This window comes from Drosophila mojavensis, unplaced genomic scaffold (genome assembly GCF_018153725.1).
Source record: "Drosophila mojavensis isolate 15081-1352.22 unplaced genomic scaffold, ASM1815372v1 contig_277, whole genome shotgun sequence".
NCBI lineage: Eukaryota > Metazoa > Arthropoda > Insecta > Diptera > Drosophilidae > Drosophila > Drosophila mojavensis.
The window spans coordinates 3,049,386-3,068,157 of record NW_025318822.1 but is presented as its reverse complement, the minus strand read 5'-3'; the positions used below and the strand labels follow the sequence as shown (position 1 = coordinate 3,068,157).

Here is an 18,772-nt window from a genome sequence, read left to right as displayed (position 1 = left end):
GCGGAAGCATTCGGGGACCATTTTTATGCAAGTCATAGAAATTTACAAGCCCCAGTGACAAGACTGTTAGTTTATGGTGTCAGCAATGGCATAAAATGTGTTCTAGCTTTTTAATGGCTAGATATAGCTGATTGCTTAGTGAAAATCTATTTTAAGTAGCAAATAGAGCTAATAAAAATTTTAAAAAAATTCCGAAGAGCTTAACTATATGAAATTTTTTTTTTTTTTTTTTTTTATGAACAACTATTTTTATTTATTTATTTATTTATTTATTTATTAATTATAAAAATGAAATAGCCAATGCGTAATCAGAAGTAACGTATTATTAGGCTTTTGATTAAAAATTGTATTTTCGCAGTTGATAACAATATTTCTAAAAATATAAAATATATATTTATACATAAAAAAAAAAAAAAAAAAAAAAAAAATTTGTCAAAAGAAAAGTCAAGCTTGTCAAAGAGCATCTATTGCTCTCAAAATATTTTTAAAATCCTTTTAACTAGAATAGTTTTATGTTCAGCTAGCATAGCATAATATAGCTAAATTTGATTGTATCTATCGCTTTTTGTTGGTTTGTTTTTCAGCACTGTTGAGTAGGATAGACATTTTTGCTTGGGGAAACTTTTGTAACATTGGCATATGCAATTGGGTTTGCTGCACATCCTGGCGACAGCTTGGACTTGTGGAAAGTTTTTCAACTGCTGCTGTTGCTGTTAAATGCTGCAGCCGCTTTTTAGGCATTTGCACTGGCCAGCAGAGGTGGGGCAAAGTTTTTAATGAATTTTATAGCAGCCGCTGAACCACTGAACCGCACACAGCTCAACTAAGCCAGCCGAGCCAAGCTATGCACAGCTGAAGGTTTGAGGCGTTCGATTACGTAAGATAAAGCGGCTCTATTGCACGTTGATAAGCGGGGTCCAGAGTGCAGGCACCCAATCACGCTAATCACGCCGGACTGACGGACAAACGGACGGACAAAGAGACAAACCGCTTTGACTTTGATGCGCTGTCAACGTGGCTGCTGCTGCTGCTGCTGCTGCTGCTGCTGCTGGTGTTGGTGTTGCTGTTGACGTGTATGTTGGTGTTGGCTGTTGGTCTCTGGCTGGTCATTAAATGCAGCACATTAAAGCCGCAGGAGCTGATGTCGACGGCAATGTTGTCTGACAAGCGTTGAGTCAATTACATGGTAATAAACTAATGGCCAACGACTGCACGTCCGTCAGTCCGACCGTCTGCACGTCTGCACGTCTCTTGGCCATCAGCAGCAGCAGCAGCGGCAGCAGCATGACGTGTTCGTTAATTTGCGGCAATTGTTGAACTTTTAGGCCAACAACCGGCGCCCACTACAATAATTGGCTCGAGCATAATGAGCCTTGTCTGGATTGTTACACGCAATTCCCAAAATCTGAAAGCGTTTGCGTCGATTCTGTTCGGTTTTATTCGCACCCGACTCGATTCGATTTGACTTGTTTACCAAAGATTTAATCAGCCGCAAATGTAGTCAATTTCACATAAACACAACTACATATCAGAGAGATCAGGCGTGCACGCACTTGTTGATATTTAGCTGGTAGGTGGACCCCGGCGGACAGGTGCCGTGCACCGGTCGCTCTTTGACGCACAGATTCTTCTCGGTGCTGAAGCCGGTGGGGCAGCTGGAGCCCCAGGCGCCGCCGAGCACCGCCAACAGCAGCAGTAGAAGCCAAGCACAGTTGCAGTTCATAGTGGTTGTCTAGGTGAAGTAATTGCAGTTACCGTTAGCCAAACACCTTCCTCCAGTTCTCACCTGTAGCAAGTGCAAATGCAACTATTTACGGATCTGCAGTGGGCGATGCGCTTTTATAGAGCCGACACGCGACTTATCAGCGGCAGCTGTTTACAACTCAACCCTAGAATGAATCGGGATCAGCCGTTCATTAGGTTAGTTGATAATCAAATTTGTGGAAAACAAGGCAATTCAGCGATTAATCGAATGAAAGCAATACAACGTCCATCTGGTTTTTTAATTACAGTTTATTTAATCAAGCACCGCTCAAAACTAAGCACCATAGACACAGGCATTAATGTTCACCTTGTAGGTGGAGCCAGCGGGGCACTCGCCATGAATGGGGCGCTCAGCAACACATTTTCCGCCCTGGGCCGTGAACTTGGCAGGGCAATTGCTAGCCGAGACGACGGCGAGCAGGGCAAAGATGAGCACGGCAAACCACGAGAAGTTCATCCTGTTTGCTGCAGAAAAATGTAGAAAAATATACATAAATATATAAAAATATATAAAAAAAAAGACGATTAGAATTGACTTTTTATAGTAAAAGCTTGAATATTTTAGAGGATACTAAATAATATTTGAACTCTAAATTTTGTTATAAATATATAAGACTGTAATATGTGTCCAAAAACTATATTTAAATAATTATTATTTAAATAAACTATTTTTTTTATATATTTTTTTAAATATATTTTTATTATATTTATTTTTTTTTTTATTTATTTATTTATTTATTTATTTATTTTATCTTATTTAATTTTTTTTTTTTTTTTTTGCAAACAAAAGTAAATAAACAAAGTTTATATACAATAATTCAATTTCAAAAGCTAAACCTAATCTGATAGCAAAATCGACTGCTGACCTAGCTAACTGGCAAATTAGTTACACAGCAGCACATATAATAGAAATGTGCCATATACACATATGACAATATATATATATACATTCACATATATATGTATATATCTGTAGCAGATGTTGGACTTGTTTATTCTAGTGCTCACAATAAAAAATACTAGCAATTTCCAATTATTTCCTAGAATCACAATTTCTTTGTATTCACGTTTGATTTCAAATTGTATTTGGCACACAACACTATTTAAATTCCGTTAGAGATATATTTCTGGTATTTGTGTGCTATTTAATTTCGCACTTACTTTTTGTCTCCGTCTGAGAAATGTTGAAACTAAATTATGCCAGCTGCTGCTTAGCTCTTTTATAGGAGGCTGGCCATGGGCAGCTTATCTCGTGGCCCGGACCTATGACACAATCAGCGTCGTTGAAGCGCCAAATTGATAAGGCATCTGAGAATTTGGGAATTGCACATGTTAAACGTTAAACGAAGGCTTGACACATGTGAAGCGCGGCGACAATTCGTTGAATGGAGCCAACAATTGCCGCATCGGACAAAGGGCCATTTGCATGGCCTCAGCGCTGGGCACTTGAGCGCCGAAGTAGGCGTCAGAATCTGCGAAATCTGCACCGGAAATTCCAATGAGCGCCATCCAAATTGTCAAGGGTGAGCGGCACAGGTGAAATGCTGCGTGCCACATTGTCCAGGCGAAACAATGGACGGCCTGCAGATTGCGGCTCCGGCATAGGCGCCCTTTCAGCCCGGTGGCCTGCAGCTGTCATATTGACAATGGGCATGTGCCTGCTGCACGTCGGCCCCAGCCATTGGTCGTGCATATGTCATTCAAATACAATTACATTCCGAGGTATTCACTCGAGCTCCAAGAAGCGGTACAACGGGCACGCGATATGAAATCATTTCCAATACTCTGCTCTACCCTGTAAACGTGTAGGTGAAGTGAAAGGGAATGATGGAATATATGAATAGACTTTCGAGTACTTGAACTGATCAGCAGCTGGTCATCAAGGCAAGTTATTACGGTCAATGTAGTTCTTATATAGCATAGAGTAAGTATCTTAACCTATACAGGGTATCTTCTAGTCCCGCCAAGCGAGCTCAGCCACTTTATCGGCTGCTGCGCATAAATCAAATGCTAACGAGCCATAAAGTTTCATTGTCGGCTGCCATTTGAAGTGCCATGCGGGTGACTTCAATATTTGTATGTTATAGTTTGATTTTGATGTACGACAAACAGTTCTCTCCCAGCCCCCGCCCAGCCGGTGCCCTCTCCCGTCAGCGCCTCGAAGGTGGGCACTCGCAACTGAAATCGAACTGTGCGTCATAATTCACTCAGCACTTGGCCAACGTTGAATGGTCGGCAAATGGTTGCGTGTCCGAACAGTGGATACCAATATGGACACTGGGGCAACAGCTTTGAACAGCTTTTGGGCCAAACACTTGGTCTTCAACTGGGTCTGCTGCGGTCTGGTCATGCCTTGGCTTTGAATTATTGATGGGCGTATTAAGAAGATTAATGTGATGAGCCATGGCATAGAGTTTTGTCGATGTCGATGTCGACGCTGTCGCTGTCGCTGTCGTTGCTCATGTTAATGTCTTCATTGTCGGCTTAAAGCTTTACCTTTACAGTTAGCTCCTGGCAGGCACCTCACTGCCTCCCTTTTGTAAATGTATGTGTGTGTGTGTGTGTGTGCGTACGCTTTATTTTCGGATTGCTCCAATTGCACGCCAACAACAACAACAACAGCAGTAGCAACAACGGCCATAACGTTCATCAACGTTAGCATTCGAGGGTCAAGTCGATTGGTCATTTGGTCGCCTCTCGCCGCATCCCTCAGCCATTTCGATTCATCCGATTCACTCGTTTGTTTCGCTGCGCGTCCATAAGCCATTTTTCTTCCTGATGCACATAAGTTTTAAGCTTTGTGTAATTTATTTTTATAGCCATGTAGCCGACGTAAAGATTGCAAATATGTAGTTGGCGTTTGCTATATACACACATATACACGTATATATGTATATGTATATGTATATAAAGAAAAAAAACGTCGTGTCGTTAGTTGCAAATCAAATTGCTTGTCATGGACATGGGGCAGCACCTCTTCCAGCTGCCCCATTCCCAGTCAGCGCCTTCTATGCAGGATATGGCTGTTTGTGGACGCCATTGCATGACTGCTAGCTGTGAATTTGCAATTCTGCCACAGTCAAATGGACACACCTGAAGGCCAGTCAACGGCAGCGGGCGTAAAGGCAAAGCAGAAGCCACGAAAAACCATCTATAATTTATAGAAGTGGGTGAAACGCTTTAACCATTTTAGAACTCTACAATTTTCATTGAAAATCAAGCAAATAACTATTTACCTGGCAAGGAATTAAATACACCTTCGTCAAAGACATTACGCCAGTTTACTAGAAAACAATGTAAGCTAACAAATTGTATGCAATTACGTCTGTAATTATAAGTTCAGTTAAAGCTAGTTAAATGAAAAGAAATGCCTTTCAGATTTTCAAATACGTTTGCTATAATTATTTTCTCTTTGAATAATTTTAGTTAATTATGCGACTTGTATACTTTGATCGGACAGAGCGAGAGTTTAATATCAAAGAGTCAGCTTGAAGTGCCCTTGGCTCTAATTTGTTTCTGCTTGCCTTTTTAGCAATAATTATATGACTTTTTATTAAGTTGAGTCTTGCAGTTTCTATATTAATGTATTAAGAGCCAACTCGCTTTTCACTTTTCTTCCCTCTCGCATTTCTTTTGGCTAGCTGCCCCCTTTACTCGGTTGCCCTTTTGATATTGTAATTACACATTTAGGTTCTCGTCTACTCTAGTTTAACCTGAACTATTCCATTGCTACAATTTACGTTATTTCTGGGTAGCTCTGGGTAGCATATACCATTCCAGTGCTCCAATTATGCCCTGCTGCCATTTTAATTGACCGTTGTCATTATTTAAGTCAGTTAATACACATGTTGCACATGTTGTTAGCGATTGCAGCTGTAATTATTATTGACTGCAGACTGGAGTCCTTGCAGCGTCCTGCTGCTACCGCAAAACCAAACTATTTTGCGCCGCTGATGCATTTCTCATTACGTTGCTTATGCTGGCGCTGGACGCGGTTGCTGCCAACCTCAGACATTGACTTTGGTGGAGCTGTGGCTGGCCATGTGGCACAGATCTGGGAGCCATCAGTTAAACAGTTGCACAGCCAAAGCCATGGCCAGCAGAGCTAAGCCACCCCCAGCTGGGCTGGGCTAAACCCGAAGCTAAAGCCAAAGCGAATGCTGTTTTTATTGCTGCCGCAATGTTTTAACTTTTGTGCCACCGCCAGCCAACTGTCGCGTTGCATGTTGCCGCTATTACTGCAGCATTTAACCACTCAGGCAGCGGCGAGGCAGTGGGGCATCGGAGCACACAGCATGGCAAAACGTGCTGAGTTTACGTAATTAGTGCGCCCAAGTGCAGCTTGGGTTCCCCCATTCGCCAAGAGGCAGACAGAAAGTGTAACGCCCAGCACCTACCCCCTACCCACCAACCCCCTGCCACCACCACCACCACCACCACTACCACCACCACCCTATCCTTCAACCTATTTAGCTGACTGCCAACTGCACGTTCATGTCGCTCAGCTGCTGCTGCTGTTGCTTTGGGCCTTTTGAGTGTCACATGACACTGTTTGGGTATGTGTGTGTGTGTGTGTTTGGCCGTATGTGTGTGTGTGTGTTTTCTCTGCAGTTTGTTTGTTGGTTTAAGTAAGTTGTTAGTTGCGTCGCGTATGACACACAAGTTGTCGCCTTTAAGCTGCTCCTCCGAGTACTTGTTGCCAATATTAAATCCAAGCCCATAACTCTGAGAAGCCATGCATGTGTGGGTGAGTGGGTATGTGGGTGAGTGGGTGTGTGGGTGAGTGGGTCTGTGGTTATGTGGTTGGGGACTATTTACAGATTATAAAAACTTGGCAAGTTCTTTCACAGCTCACAGAGAGATTCGAAGCTGAGCGCATGTAAAAGCTGTTTAAAAACATTTATATAATATTATCCTCAGAATAAGCAAGTTAAAGAAGTTTTCTTTTTTTTTTAGAATGGTAATTAATGATATGCAGACTAACAGTTGACGTTATATAAGCTTAAGCTGAATGCATGAGGTGTAATTATAGGCAACGTATGCTAGAGAAATGTAAGAGCCAAAAAAAAACTGAATGTACAATTCGAGGTGATAAATCATGTACAAGACTTTATCTAGGGTAATAAGCTTTTAATGGGAAATAGAATTTTAAAATGTGTCTGAAGGTCGCAAAAAAAAAAAAAATTGTTGATAAAAAAATGGAGAATAAACACGGCCAACTACTGTTTATGGCTTTTTGTAAAATGTTCTGGCCCAATGCTAACGACATTGGCAACGAGCAGCTTTCAGCCTTCAACTGCCACGGCCTTAATTTTACTGATTATGGCAGCAACAGCAGCAGCCGAGGCAGCATCAGGAGCAGCAAACTTTTGGCCATTAAAAGGATTCGTTTTAATGAGTTTGGCAGTATAGGCAAGGCAGGACAGGGCAGGACAGTCGGCCAACAAGGTCTCGCAGCCCAAAACCCTCACCCACTTTATTGATGCCAGTGCAAAAAAAAAAAAAAAAAAAAAAAAAAAGGAAACACAAACTGTAGCTGTTTATCTTTTCATTTTGGCAGCAGCCAAAAACCGAAGCGGGAACTGCAACGGGAACTGCAAGAGAAGCGACAAAAACAACAAACATTAAAAAAATATATCTGCATTTTGGTGCAATTAACAATTCGACTCTTGACAGTGGACCGAGGAGCAGAGACTGTAGAGACCCGGCACTGTGGACTGCATAAATCAACTTAAATACAGTGCGTAAATAAAGTAATTGTCCAAATGTGCCTCGTATTTATGCCGCAGCACTTGCAGCTCTCCTTTTACGGCTGTTAATTTCTGGGCCAACACCCAGCCGAGTCAGCCAGCTAGCCAGGTAGCCGAACATTTTGGCCACGACGAAGAGCAGCTTGAATTGCTGTTGAATTTTCGTTAATAAGTTGGCAGCGGGCGCTATAAAATCACTTGTACTGCTAATTGAACGACCGCCGCAATTAAAGCTGCCAACTTTCTCGTAACAGTGATGCATCGCTCCTTACTTGCACAAATATATATGCACATATATGTGCGTGTGTGTGTGTGTGTGTGTGTGTGTTTCTCTTATTTGATTTATTTTTTGCCCAACTGCCAGTTGCCAGCTGATTGACAGCTGTCACGGCGATAACCGCAGTGGGACTCGAACTGCGAAATGAGACCTGGGATTTGAGGTGCACTTTTTTGCTTCTGCATAAAATGCAGATCCATCCATTTCTCGCCGCGAACGTACGTCTTGTTAAGGAGCTGCTTGTATAATTTTAATATTTCGCAATAAATGGCAACGCCAACGCATTCGATTGGAGTTCAACTAAGGCCCCGGGCACTTTCACCCAGTGCATAACGGTTTGACAATTTGCAATGCCAGCCAGTCCGAAAGCAAAGCCTAAGGATGGACACATGAAAAATGCATGAACAACTATGTATGCATGTATATATGAAATACATAAGAAAACCCCAAGTTAAATAAAGCAAAACAATGATGGCACTGCGCGCAATACTTAATACTCTTGCTGACCCATATCGCCCTATATGGACTTGTTTACTCCTTATGTTTATTAGCTGGACAGACTGCGCCCACTGGCCAAATGAGCGCAAGCCGCCAACGTCGCCAGCTGCGGCGTCGACTGCAACCAGAGGAATTGGCGTCTGCTGCAGCCCCAGCCCCAGCCTCAGCCCCAACCCCAGCCCCAGCCTCAGCCCCAACCTCAGCTTCAACCTCACGCAAAATTAAGTCATTTTTTCTGCCATAAGTGTGGCAAATTAGTTACAATGAGGATAAATTGTGCAGTCACAGCCATTAAAAGCAGCTGCCAACTGCAACCAGACGATACAGACTTGCCAAGTTTTGTGAACCCAATAATAAACCGCTCTCCTACAGTGATTTGCGGTTAGGGTTTATCTCTGAAGCGAAATAAAAAATGCTTTAATTGGGGCTTCAAGTGCAGTTAAAGTGTGGTAAATGGCCAAACTTATTCGAGAAGTGAATAGCTAAACAGGAATATAAATTGAAGAAAAGTTGAATGAAATAAATAATTCTATATGCATATATTTATTATTACACATACATATTTAAATGATTTTGAACTTATTCGAAAGGTAGTTTATATTCACAGAAATAATTTAAATATTAATATAGAACAGCAGGCCGAAAACTATTTGCATTAACAGATGTGACTCAACATTTTAGTCAATTTGAGGTCGACTTTGTGCATTTGGCTGCTGACTAATGTTAAATTAAATGTCCGCAAAGTGTTAAATATTTCACCAAATCGAGTTTGTGGTCCAGCCAAATGTTTGACTAAAACAGAAATATGTCAATCAGATGGCTCTGGTCGCGTCAGAGCTGATTTTGGTTTGGGCCAGGTAAGCGATCCAGCGAATGCGATTTATGTTCAGTGCCTCGTATAATCAATAATTGCAATAATCATGTAAAGGCACTAATTTCAACGCTGTAAGCAATTAATATTAGCAAGGGCGAGGGGCGAGGGTTAGCCGAGCTCTGCAAGGGCATCTGTTACAGTTTGTGGCCTGACTTTGGTTTTGCCTATTGCTCTGGCAGTTAATTAATGCTCGCAATTTGATAAAAGCATAAACGATATATTTAACTAGGAAGACCCTTAAGCGAACGCACGCACAGTCAGAGGGAGCAGTGAGCACAGGCAATAAAATTAATCAAATAATTAGAGCAGAGATCGAAGCAGCAAAGAGAAATGCGCCGCACTTATCAGCATCCATAAACGAGACATTAAGAATGGTCAAGAAAGGCAGCCAAGTAGCTAACTGGGCCCAGAGTCACAGACTGCCTATTTACCATTTGTGTATGCGCGTGTGTGTGTGTGTTGCTTTCCTCTTTTTATTTATTTATTTATTTATTTTTTTTTTTTTTTTTGTCTTTTACTTAAGCGCAGTCAGGCATTTATCATTTTTAATCGAATGCGGAAACAATGGAGCGCGTCTAAGTGGAGCATTTGATGTGGGTGCCGATGGCGGAGCCGATGCTGGCGATGCTTTGGTCTGGTGGGCGGTTTAGCTGGCAAATGGCAATGCGGAACACAGCCAAGAAGCCAACGAACCAGCAGCAGAAGCAGCGAAGCACTGCTCCAAAACAAATCTATAATAATTTCTTTTAATTGTTGCGCTACACAAACTGGGGCAGAGCATATAGGCCGAGTATCGAGTAACAGACGGGCGGGTAAATTAGCTTGTATGCTGCGTCCTATTCAATCTATAGTGCATCTCTCTTGCCTCAAGGCCTCAAGCTCTTGGCTAGCTTCCACTATGTACTTTTATTAATTAAAATAGAGTGAGAAATGCGATTCACGAGAGTTAATTAACATATCACAGCAATGCAGATGACAAACTTTGGCAAAAATACAGAAAATACTATACTTGAAACATTTAAAATATAGCATGCTATATATATGGGATGAGGTAAACTTATATTTCAATAAATATAAAATTAATTCTCATTGTGAGAGTCAAGACAGATAAGCATAAGAGTGACTTTTATCATTAATTTGTGTTTTGGTTTCATAAATGCCCCAAAAATTGTTGTTCATATATAAAGCTAAAATATTTATAATGAAATTAGTCATATGAAATTCGAGCCAGAGGCATAATAAAGTCTACAACTATGGTCAAAGCGCTCAAAATGTTTATCGAAATGTATTTTATGATTATGGGCCGTAAATATAACGAAAAAGGTTTTGCCAAAGCATCAATCGAATCGATCATGTTGGAATGTTATAAATAACTCACATGCATATATCACACTTTGACGCCCACTTTCTGAGCTTGACTTATGGCAGCGTATTGAAAAGTCGTTCAGCTGCATTTTACCAATTTACTGGGCCGATTTGCCATCTTGTGAACGCCAAACGCAAACCTAATGTAGCAGAAAATTACTTTATATGCACATGGCAGCGCCGTTGCTGTCGCCGTCGCCGTCGCCGCCAGCCGCCAATAGATGGCGCTTGGTGGCGCACACACACGCCTATCAGCAGCCAATCATCGGCGGCGGCACAAAATTTAATTTGCTTTAAATTGTTGTTAAATGCGAGCAATTGAAATTTATGCCAAAGCAAATAAGCAACAACAACAACAACAACACAACTACGATAATCTCAGCAAACTTCGCGTCTTTGTCTTCCAAATGTCTCCCAGTCTCCCACCGCATGCCCCGGCCCTGCCCTCGTCCACACTCTCAACGTCGTCGTCGTCGTCGTCATCATCAATTTAGCCAGCAATCGGCGACGGCGCCGTCTGGGGGCGCATGCGCAAAAGTCCTTGTGTGCTATTTCCAGTTAAATTTAACATAATAATTTTTGTGAAACGCCGCAATTTGCGATTGGCCTCAGTTACCGTCTGACTAGCTGTCTATCTGTCTGTCTTTCTGTCTGTCTATCTGTCTGTCTATCTGTTCGGTCTGTCCCATGTACGAGTTGTCGTTTAATGCGGCATAAAATGTCAATTGGGACTGGCTCTGGTTATGGCTCACAGTGGGGCAACCTGTGCGCCCAATAACTTCATATACAATAATCAAATTCAAAACAAATTTGTGGTGCTGCAGCAGCAACAGTTCTCAGTGCGAGCGACAAGCGTTTTGGCCAACCTGCTGGCAGCGTGCAACAAGGCTCGAGCAGCTCGAACAGCTCGAAACTGGTTTAAAGTTATTGTCCATCTTTTGATTTCTTGGGCTGTCGACGCCGTTGTCGCTGTCGTTGTCTGCTTTGTGGCACTTGTTGTTGTGCTGCCGCCGCTGCTGTTGACTCTTATTGGCTTTTTGGCTCGGTGATTAGTAGGTCAGAGTTTTTCATTTCCAATTGGATATGTTGCACAAGCCAGTGCGAGCGACACACACAATCTCGCTTACAAGCGTATGCTGGCGGCCTGCCCATATTAGGAAAGGGTACAGCTCACAACTCAAAACAAACATTGACTACGAGTGTACTACCAGCACTCGTCATATATGTAACTACAAGGCAATAAGAACTGGCCAATGCGGCCGCTGGCCAACAGGCAACAGCTTTGATTATTTCAAATGCCCAGCTTGTGGGAAAACTGTGCGGATAAAGCCAAACCAATTGGTTGCAAATCAAAAAAATAAATAAATAAAATAAATAAGTAAATATTGTATAATGAAGAGAGCAAAAAATAGACCAAAAGAAGTGTCTACAAGCAAATGGCCAACAAGTGCATACGCATGCTGCTGAGCATACACAGGATATTGAGGCCATGATGAAAATCTTCTGATAAAGAGAAAAATAAATATGAGAATCATGAGGAAACTCTTCTGATAAAGAGAAAATACTATGAAGTATTATCAAAACTAGAAAAGCGAAACGAGAGAGGAGAGCTCACAAATAAAGTGCGCTGCCCAATCGACAATAATCACAGTATTTCTAGTATTTTGTAGTATCAATACAAAATACCAAAAGTACAATGACGTTGTTTTCAATGTTGCTTTGTCCCACACAGCACCGCACATCGCACATCGTTTTGATGTGAGACAGTATACTTTTCTTTATAAGTATTTAATATTTAATTGAAAATTTTTTGATGGGCCCAGCCTTGTTCTTAATTATATTTGTGACGTGTTTTCTCAGGGTTAGCCGTTAACATTAAACAACATTAGCAACATTAAAGATAAAATCTCATAACAAATTAGATAAACTGCTTAATCTTTTTCTTTTTATATTATATATAGGAGAGAGTTTCGATGGATATACATAAATATAATCCAAAATTTCAACTGTGCAATTTCATAAATATTTAACTATTCATTATATATTGTATTTATACATGTCATTAGTCAAAAGGTCATTAAATTTGAATAGTAACACAAATTCCAGGAAACGTATAGTAAATACTTATATAAGATATTCATGTTTCATCTTATAATGACTATTAATAATTTCCTGTGCAAAAAATGCATTTAATAAAGGTGCGATTTTGTGATAGTTTCCCTGATAAAATACCAAACATGCTAACCAAGTTGGTCAATTATTATAATGAATGTATTTATATTTATTTAACGCGAATTATAATTGATTCGACCAACTCTCTGAGCTGACCCACGATCACGAATGCTTGTTTATCTAATGAGCATATTTGTTGCCTGGGACGCGGGCTACGCCTGCGTCTTGTGGTCTATATCTCACCTCGCCAATGGCAATATTTATATATTTGGGTGAGAAAGCCAGAAGGCAAATAGAAAAACGTGCCGATAGCTGTGAGCTCTAAGGGGGTGGCGCCTAGCAAGCGGAGTCCAAACACTGCTGGCCTCCAGTAACAAAATAATTCGCACGAGTATTTAGCGTCCAGTCTACACACTGTAAAATAAAAAATAAAAATAAAAACAACAACGGCATTAAATGTGAAATAACAATAAAGGAAAAATACAGCAACAAAAGCAAATAACAACAACAATAATAATAATAAGCGACTGACAATCAATTTGAAATTGAAACGCGTTTTATTGCCCTGGGTAGGTGTCTCTTATTGTGGGGACCCGTGCGTAGGCCACTTGATTTGCGGTTTTATTTTCTGTTTCCCTTTCTTAAATACCCTTCAATGATGTAGAATTACATTGTCATTTAGTGTGTAACCTAGGACTTACGAGAATCTCTCTGAATAACTGCCACGGGAAATATCCGAATTCTAAAATATAACTCTTCTATGTTTAAACGATAAATTTATTTTAATATATTAAAATAAATATTTATATTTAATTAAATATTTAAATATTTTTATATTTAATTAAATATTTTACCTTATTTATTTAAATATTTTTTTTTACTTTTAGCAACAAATATGTAGTTAAAGAAATATCTTGACTAATCCGACTAATTATTATATAAAACTCGTATAACTCATTTAATAATAATACTTCTAATAAATATAGAAAAGCGTATACAATGTTCAGCATCAGGAACATAACCATTCCATTTTGTTTTTCTTATTTACTTCTTTTTTTTTTTATAGGTCGACTGGCTTTTGGCTGTGAGCCTCGACGCTAGCGCCGCAGCGTTTTGGCCACGCCAATTGACGCTGATTATTTGCAATTACAGGCCGAAACCCAAGGCGACATTCGTGATGTGACACAGCGACGCTCCCGTCGCTGGGGGCTCGATGATCTTTAAATAACTGACTTTAGTCGCATAAAAATAGATGCTGTCATAATTTAATGACCCTCTTAACACTCTGCCATGCTTCTTCATGTTTCACATTTCGCATTTCGCTTTTCGATTTCGATTTTGCATTTGGTTTTTCGACTGCTCTGCTCCCCCAACTGATTGCATTTTGATATGCGTAGCAGCACATGAACTGCAAGCATCGCAACATCAAAGACTCGCCAATTTGATCATAATTTTCAAGCATTTTAAGGCGCATCGCCTGTAGTCCGTCATGTGTCAGAGCTGAGAAGCGATTTGCGGCCTATAAAAGACAAGTGAAAATAAACATCAACTTATATGTCTATATATGTATATGAATCGGATTTATTGAGCAAGACCTGTTGAAACTCGATCATAAAACATTTACGTAAGTGTTCACTCGTCCTCTCAATCAGTTATTGAATGTGTCATGCAATGAATATTTGTATATGAATATATGTATTCATATTTGCTTTATAGATCAAGACCTACATCATAATAAATCAGATTTACGTCAATAAATTTACATTTATATCTTCACATTGTTATGGACTGTTCGCCCTTTGATCTGTGTGACATAGATTTAGCATGTTAATTTCGCTTTGTATCGCATCATATTTGTTGTTATTCTTAAATTTATTTACGTACTTAACCCCATTGGCAACATATTCGCCCAGTCGCAGTCCCCAAGGTGTGCAGCTCACCTGCCAACATGGGCACCTGGCTATCTTTATCTGAGCCACTTTATTTATAAAGCAGACACGCAGCTATCAAAACTACAGCCTATATAGAATCTCGGTCAGCGTTTGTTGTGGGCGTTGGCGTCGACGTTGGCAGTGTCGTTGGCGTTGGCGTTTTGTCAACGTTTTCGGAGAAGAGGCGGGGCAATATTATCCCCAAGCAGACCAATGAGAAGTCACTTTGATGAGCATCAGCATTGACAAGTTGCTGAAATTATTGCCGCCTGTCAGTTTGCATACGCATTTATTCACTCATCAGCAGCCTGCAGCGACTCATTTCCATGGCCCCCTCACAATGCGGCAGCAATTAGAATTGGCAGCAAGCATGGGTTTTGTGAGAGTGAGCCAATCAATATTTGCTTACCCAGTTTGCGAGTAGTTTGGGCCTGATTTTGATTTTGATTTTGATTATTGTTGCTGGCGCTGATGAGTTAATGCCGCCAGCAGACATTTTCCGGGCCAATGGTCTTGCACACACACACACACAAATACACACACGCACTCACACTCATACAGTGTCCCCCAGATGCGCATCCTAAACCAAGCCAATCCAATCCAATGTCATGTTCGCTGTCCAATTCCAGTTTGTGGCCCATAGAGATTTGCATTGGTGGCGATTAGGACTGGAATCGCGTTTGCGTTTGCGTTTGCGTTTTGTTGACAATTTGTAGCGTAATTAATTGAAAGAAATTAATAAAAGCCAACAGCATCAACAGCGGCCGAGTCGATGACGACAACACTGCTGGGGATTACAGCTGGCAGCATACATCTGATATATAATGTTAAATGACTTAAATGTTGACGGCCGACCAGAAAGCAACAACAATAAGTGGGCAATCGCAAGTCAAAATCACGTTTCAATGAGCAGCAGACATAACACACACAAACACACACACACACAGACATACACACAGTCACAGCCATCGCTCACGATTAACTTGGCCAAGATTTGCCTCATGCTCGTGCCTAGGCATGATTTGTTATGCTTTGTCAGCCAGGCAGTGAATGCGTATTAATTTGAGCACACGATTAGCTTTAGCTTATAATAGTTCTCATATTATTTTATTTATATATGTAAAATCATGCAGACAGAAATTCTCTGATTGTCAGTCAATTTCGCTGTCATTAGTTAATCTGAGCGATTTTACAACTTATTAATCCGGCCTTACCTACGCTTCTACGAGTCATTGAGCAATCACCATGGTGAGTGTAAAATGAAGGCATTCAAATTTCCAAGTTGTCAGAGTTAATGAAAATACGCCCACCTTGGCACTTAATTTAAATATCAGCTTAAGAATTTAGATGCAGACAGCAAATTTTCGAAATTAGATGCGATATAAATATCATTAAATTCAAAGAAAGCGGCTAAATTATAATACAATTCCTAGAAACTGATTTGCTTTAAATAAATCATTAAAGTTCTTAAATAAATTCATTTGCCAAATTCGTATTATTTATTAATAAAGTTATAATTAGGTTATTTTAAAAATTCAATAACTTTCAAATTATTATTATAGGGTAACTTTGTTTGATGCGACTTGAAATCAACCTGTTGCTCTCTAAGTATATGCAGGAGTCCAGAAAGTTCTGATAGAGACGAAGAGAATGAGCTATGAATATATTATAAAGTTAATATGAATTTATGATTTATTAGCTATAATTGTATTCTAATCTACTAAATCTAGCTTGAGTGCCGCTAAATTTGCATCAAATTATAGCTATATCCCAAACTAGTAAGAACTTTTAATCTAGACAATATGTGAATATTAATAATAATTTGTATAATATTTTTAAATTGTTTCTCAGCCAAATAAATATTGTTCAGCTGCCCTAAAAGATGTATCCAAACTGAATTGGTGCACTGCTATTCATGAGCTGATAAACGAGTTAATTAAAGTCACCCACGTTCATATACTCAAAGTCAAGCAGACTTTCTAGGTGGCCGTCACTTATGCAAATTATTTCTAAATAAAAAATAACATTAAAAACAAACAAAAAAAAAAAAAAAAAAAAAAAAACAAATGAATGTATAAAAGCTGAATGAAAATGCGTATAAAATTAAGTAGAAACAACAACTTAATCGCGCGGCATTTCCGCTCGAGAGTCAAGCCGTCTATTCCACTCAAGCGCTTATCTTGGCCATAGACAAAGATCATTCTCGGTCGCCAGCTTCCACTTCCCCAGCTGTATGAATGAATGAGTGAATGAGTTGGCGCAGTGGCCCAGAGTGCAGGTGGTTGTTGTTTCAACTTTGGATTGGGCGCGTGGGCAGCTGCTTGGCTTGCTTGGCCTGGGTTCGAGTGTATTTCCGCTTGAAAGCGGCAATAACAATATTTGTAATAATAAATTTACGTAAAATATAAATAAAATCAACGTCGCAACGCCCCCGCACACAAGCGTCGGCCCAGCGCCAACGCAAAGCGCAGTTAACAGCGACGCCAACAACTTGTCAAGAAGCTGGCCCAAAGCGATGCTCACAATTAGCCGAACTCGGCTGAGATACTTGGCTTTCTCACCGCTTTCTCAAAGCGAGCCATAAAAGGCCCGCGTCGCGTCTCCTACTTCCTAAGCGGGCTCCATTACCAGGCCGCGGCGAGCACTACGAATCATCGGCGTTCAGTAGCCCCAAACGACTCATAGACTCAGTCTCGCGTTTTGTTACCATATTCAGGCAAACGCGATTTGCAGGCTGGTAATTAAAAGCCAGAGCGGGTAGAAAATTCAAATGCGTGCATAGTCAGTCGCCTTTAAAGCATTTGCATGAGCAATTGGCAGCCAGGGGCGGCGACAGAAGGGGACTCTACTCACAAAGATAGTTCTGTAGAACTCTGAATCATCTCAAGTAACTTGAAAGCTTTGAAAGTATTCTTAAAATATGCTAAGCACTCTTCTTTATATATCTGTGGGTAACTTAAAAAAATAAATTAAATTAAATTAAAATTATTAAAATAAACATTGCTTAAGTGATTATTATAATTCATAAATTTAAGCAAATATTTTTTATCTGTTCAACTTAAGACTTTTTCTTTTCAGTCCCAAAGCAAATCGCTGACTTAACAAATACAGTTTTATTACCAAATCCAACTAATTAAATAATTCTTTAACATTTCAGCAAGCCCTCTTTCAGCTAAGCCCCTGTCCTTCTAGACTGTAGCATACAAAATAAAATAAAATAAAAATAGATAGACAAGCATAAAAATAATAAAAATGTGACGTTTGTTTTTTTAATTATGGCGCGTTTGGTCATGTTCCTGTCTTTGGACTTGGCTGGCTGTAGATTAAGTTGTCAGCGTATTATGGCCGAATGCTATTGGCCAATTTGTAGACTTATATAAGCATTTGAAGTATGTATGCTTTGTGTCTTTTGCTGCCCCACGGAGCCGTCACTCCCAAAAGCAGCACGATTCGCACGCAAATCAAATTAATGTTGCATGCCTTAATTTTTCACTCGCTGACCTTGCGACATGGATATAATTTATGCAGCTTACTGCCGAGCAGAGAAACGGGCGAACAGCTGACGGAGCTGTTGAAAAATTATAATCAAATTTAATTGTTATCATCATGATTTATTTGTTTCTGTGTGTGCCAGAACACAAAACGCCAAAGACAACAATGACGAACTGATCGACAGACAAATGAGCGTGCCAGCAAGTCAGCTGCTGTTGGCTCGATCAGTCGATCGGTCGATCGGTCGATCGGTCGATCAGTCACACAGTCAGTCAGTAAGTCAGGCGATCAGTCGATTCGTCTTGTCAGCCAGCAATTTATCAATATCTCGCATGAGTATGTCGTCATTCAACTTGTTTTGCCCGCAGGAGCAAATCCATTTTGCAATTATCAATTGCCTGTTGCCATTTATAATTATAACTATTTGCTTAAACAATGAACATAGCACAATTGCCATATAAGAGGGCAGCCTAAATCTAGTAATATCTAAGCTCGATTAACTAATGTGAAGATTTATTTTAATTGTCTTTATTTATTTTAAATAATATTCATAAATATGTTGCTTTTTATACAAATTAAATCAAAGTGTTCAAGTGAAAATATGAAAAAAATAAAAATAAAATGTCTCATATAAATAAAAAAAGTAAAA

At 40.0% G+C, this 18,772-nt stretch overlaps 2 protein-coding genes across 2 annotated transcripts; both read right to left on the bottom strand.

Moving 5' to 3' along the window:
• Positions 1-1,420: 1,420 nt before the first annotated feature.
• On the bottom strand, positions 1,421-1,883 carry LOC6574201. The gene is made up of 2 exons (XM_002000223.3): positions 1,787-1,883; positions 1,421-1,732 (listed from the first exon to the last, which is right to left on the bottom strand). Exon 2 carries the CDS (start codon positions 1,721-1,723, stop codon positions 1,538-1,540), a length of 186 nt encoding a protein of 61 aa, XP_002000259.1. The 5' UTR covers positions 1,724-1,732; positions 1,787-1,883; the 3' UTR covers positions 1,421-1,537.
• Positions 1,884-1,995: 112 nt separating this feature from the next.
• LOC6574200 lies at positions 1,996-3,009 on the bottom strand. The gene is made up of 2 exons (XM_002000222.4): positions 2,926-3,009; positions 1,996-2,229 (listed from the first exon to the last, which is right to left on the bottom strand). Exon 2 carries the CDS (start codon positions 2,219-2,221, stop codon positions 2,039-2,041), a length of 183 nt encoding a protein of 60 aa, XP_002000258.1. The 5' UTR covers positions 2,222-2,229; positions 2,926-3,009; the 3' UTR covers positions 1,996-2,038.
• Between the last annotated feature and the right edge of the window lie 15,763 nt (positions 3,010-18,772).

What these genes read in the sequence shown, in the direction of transcription:
- LOC6574201 (XM_002000223.3), bottom strand. Translation starts at nt 1,723, where the DNA reads ATGAACTGCAACTGTGCTTGGCTTCTACTGCTGCTGTTGGCGGTGCTC.
- LOC6574200 (XM_002000222.4), bottom strand. Translation starts at nt 2,221, where the DNA reads ATGAACTTCTCGTGGTTTGCCGTGCTCATCTTTGCCCTGCTCGCCGTC.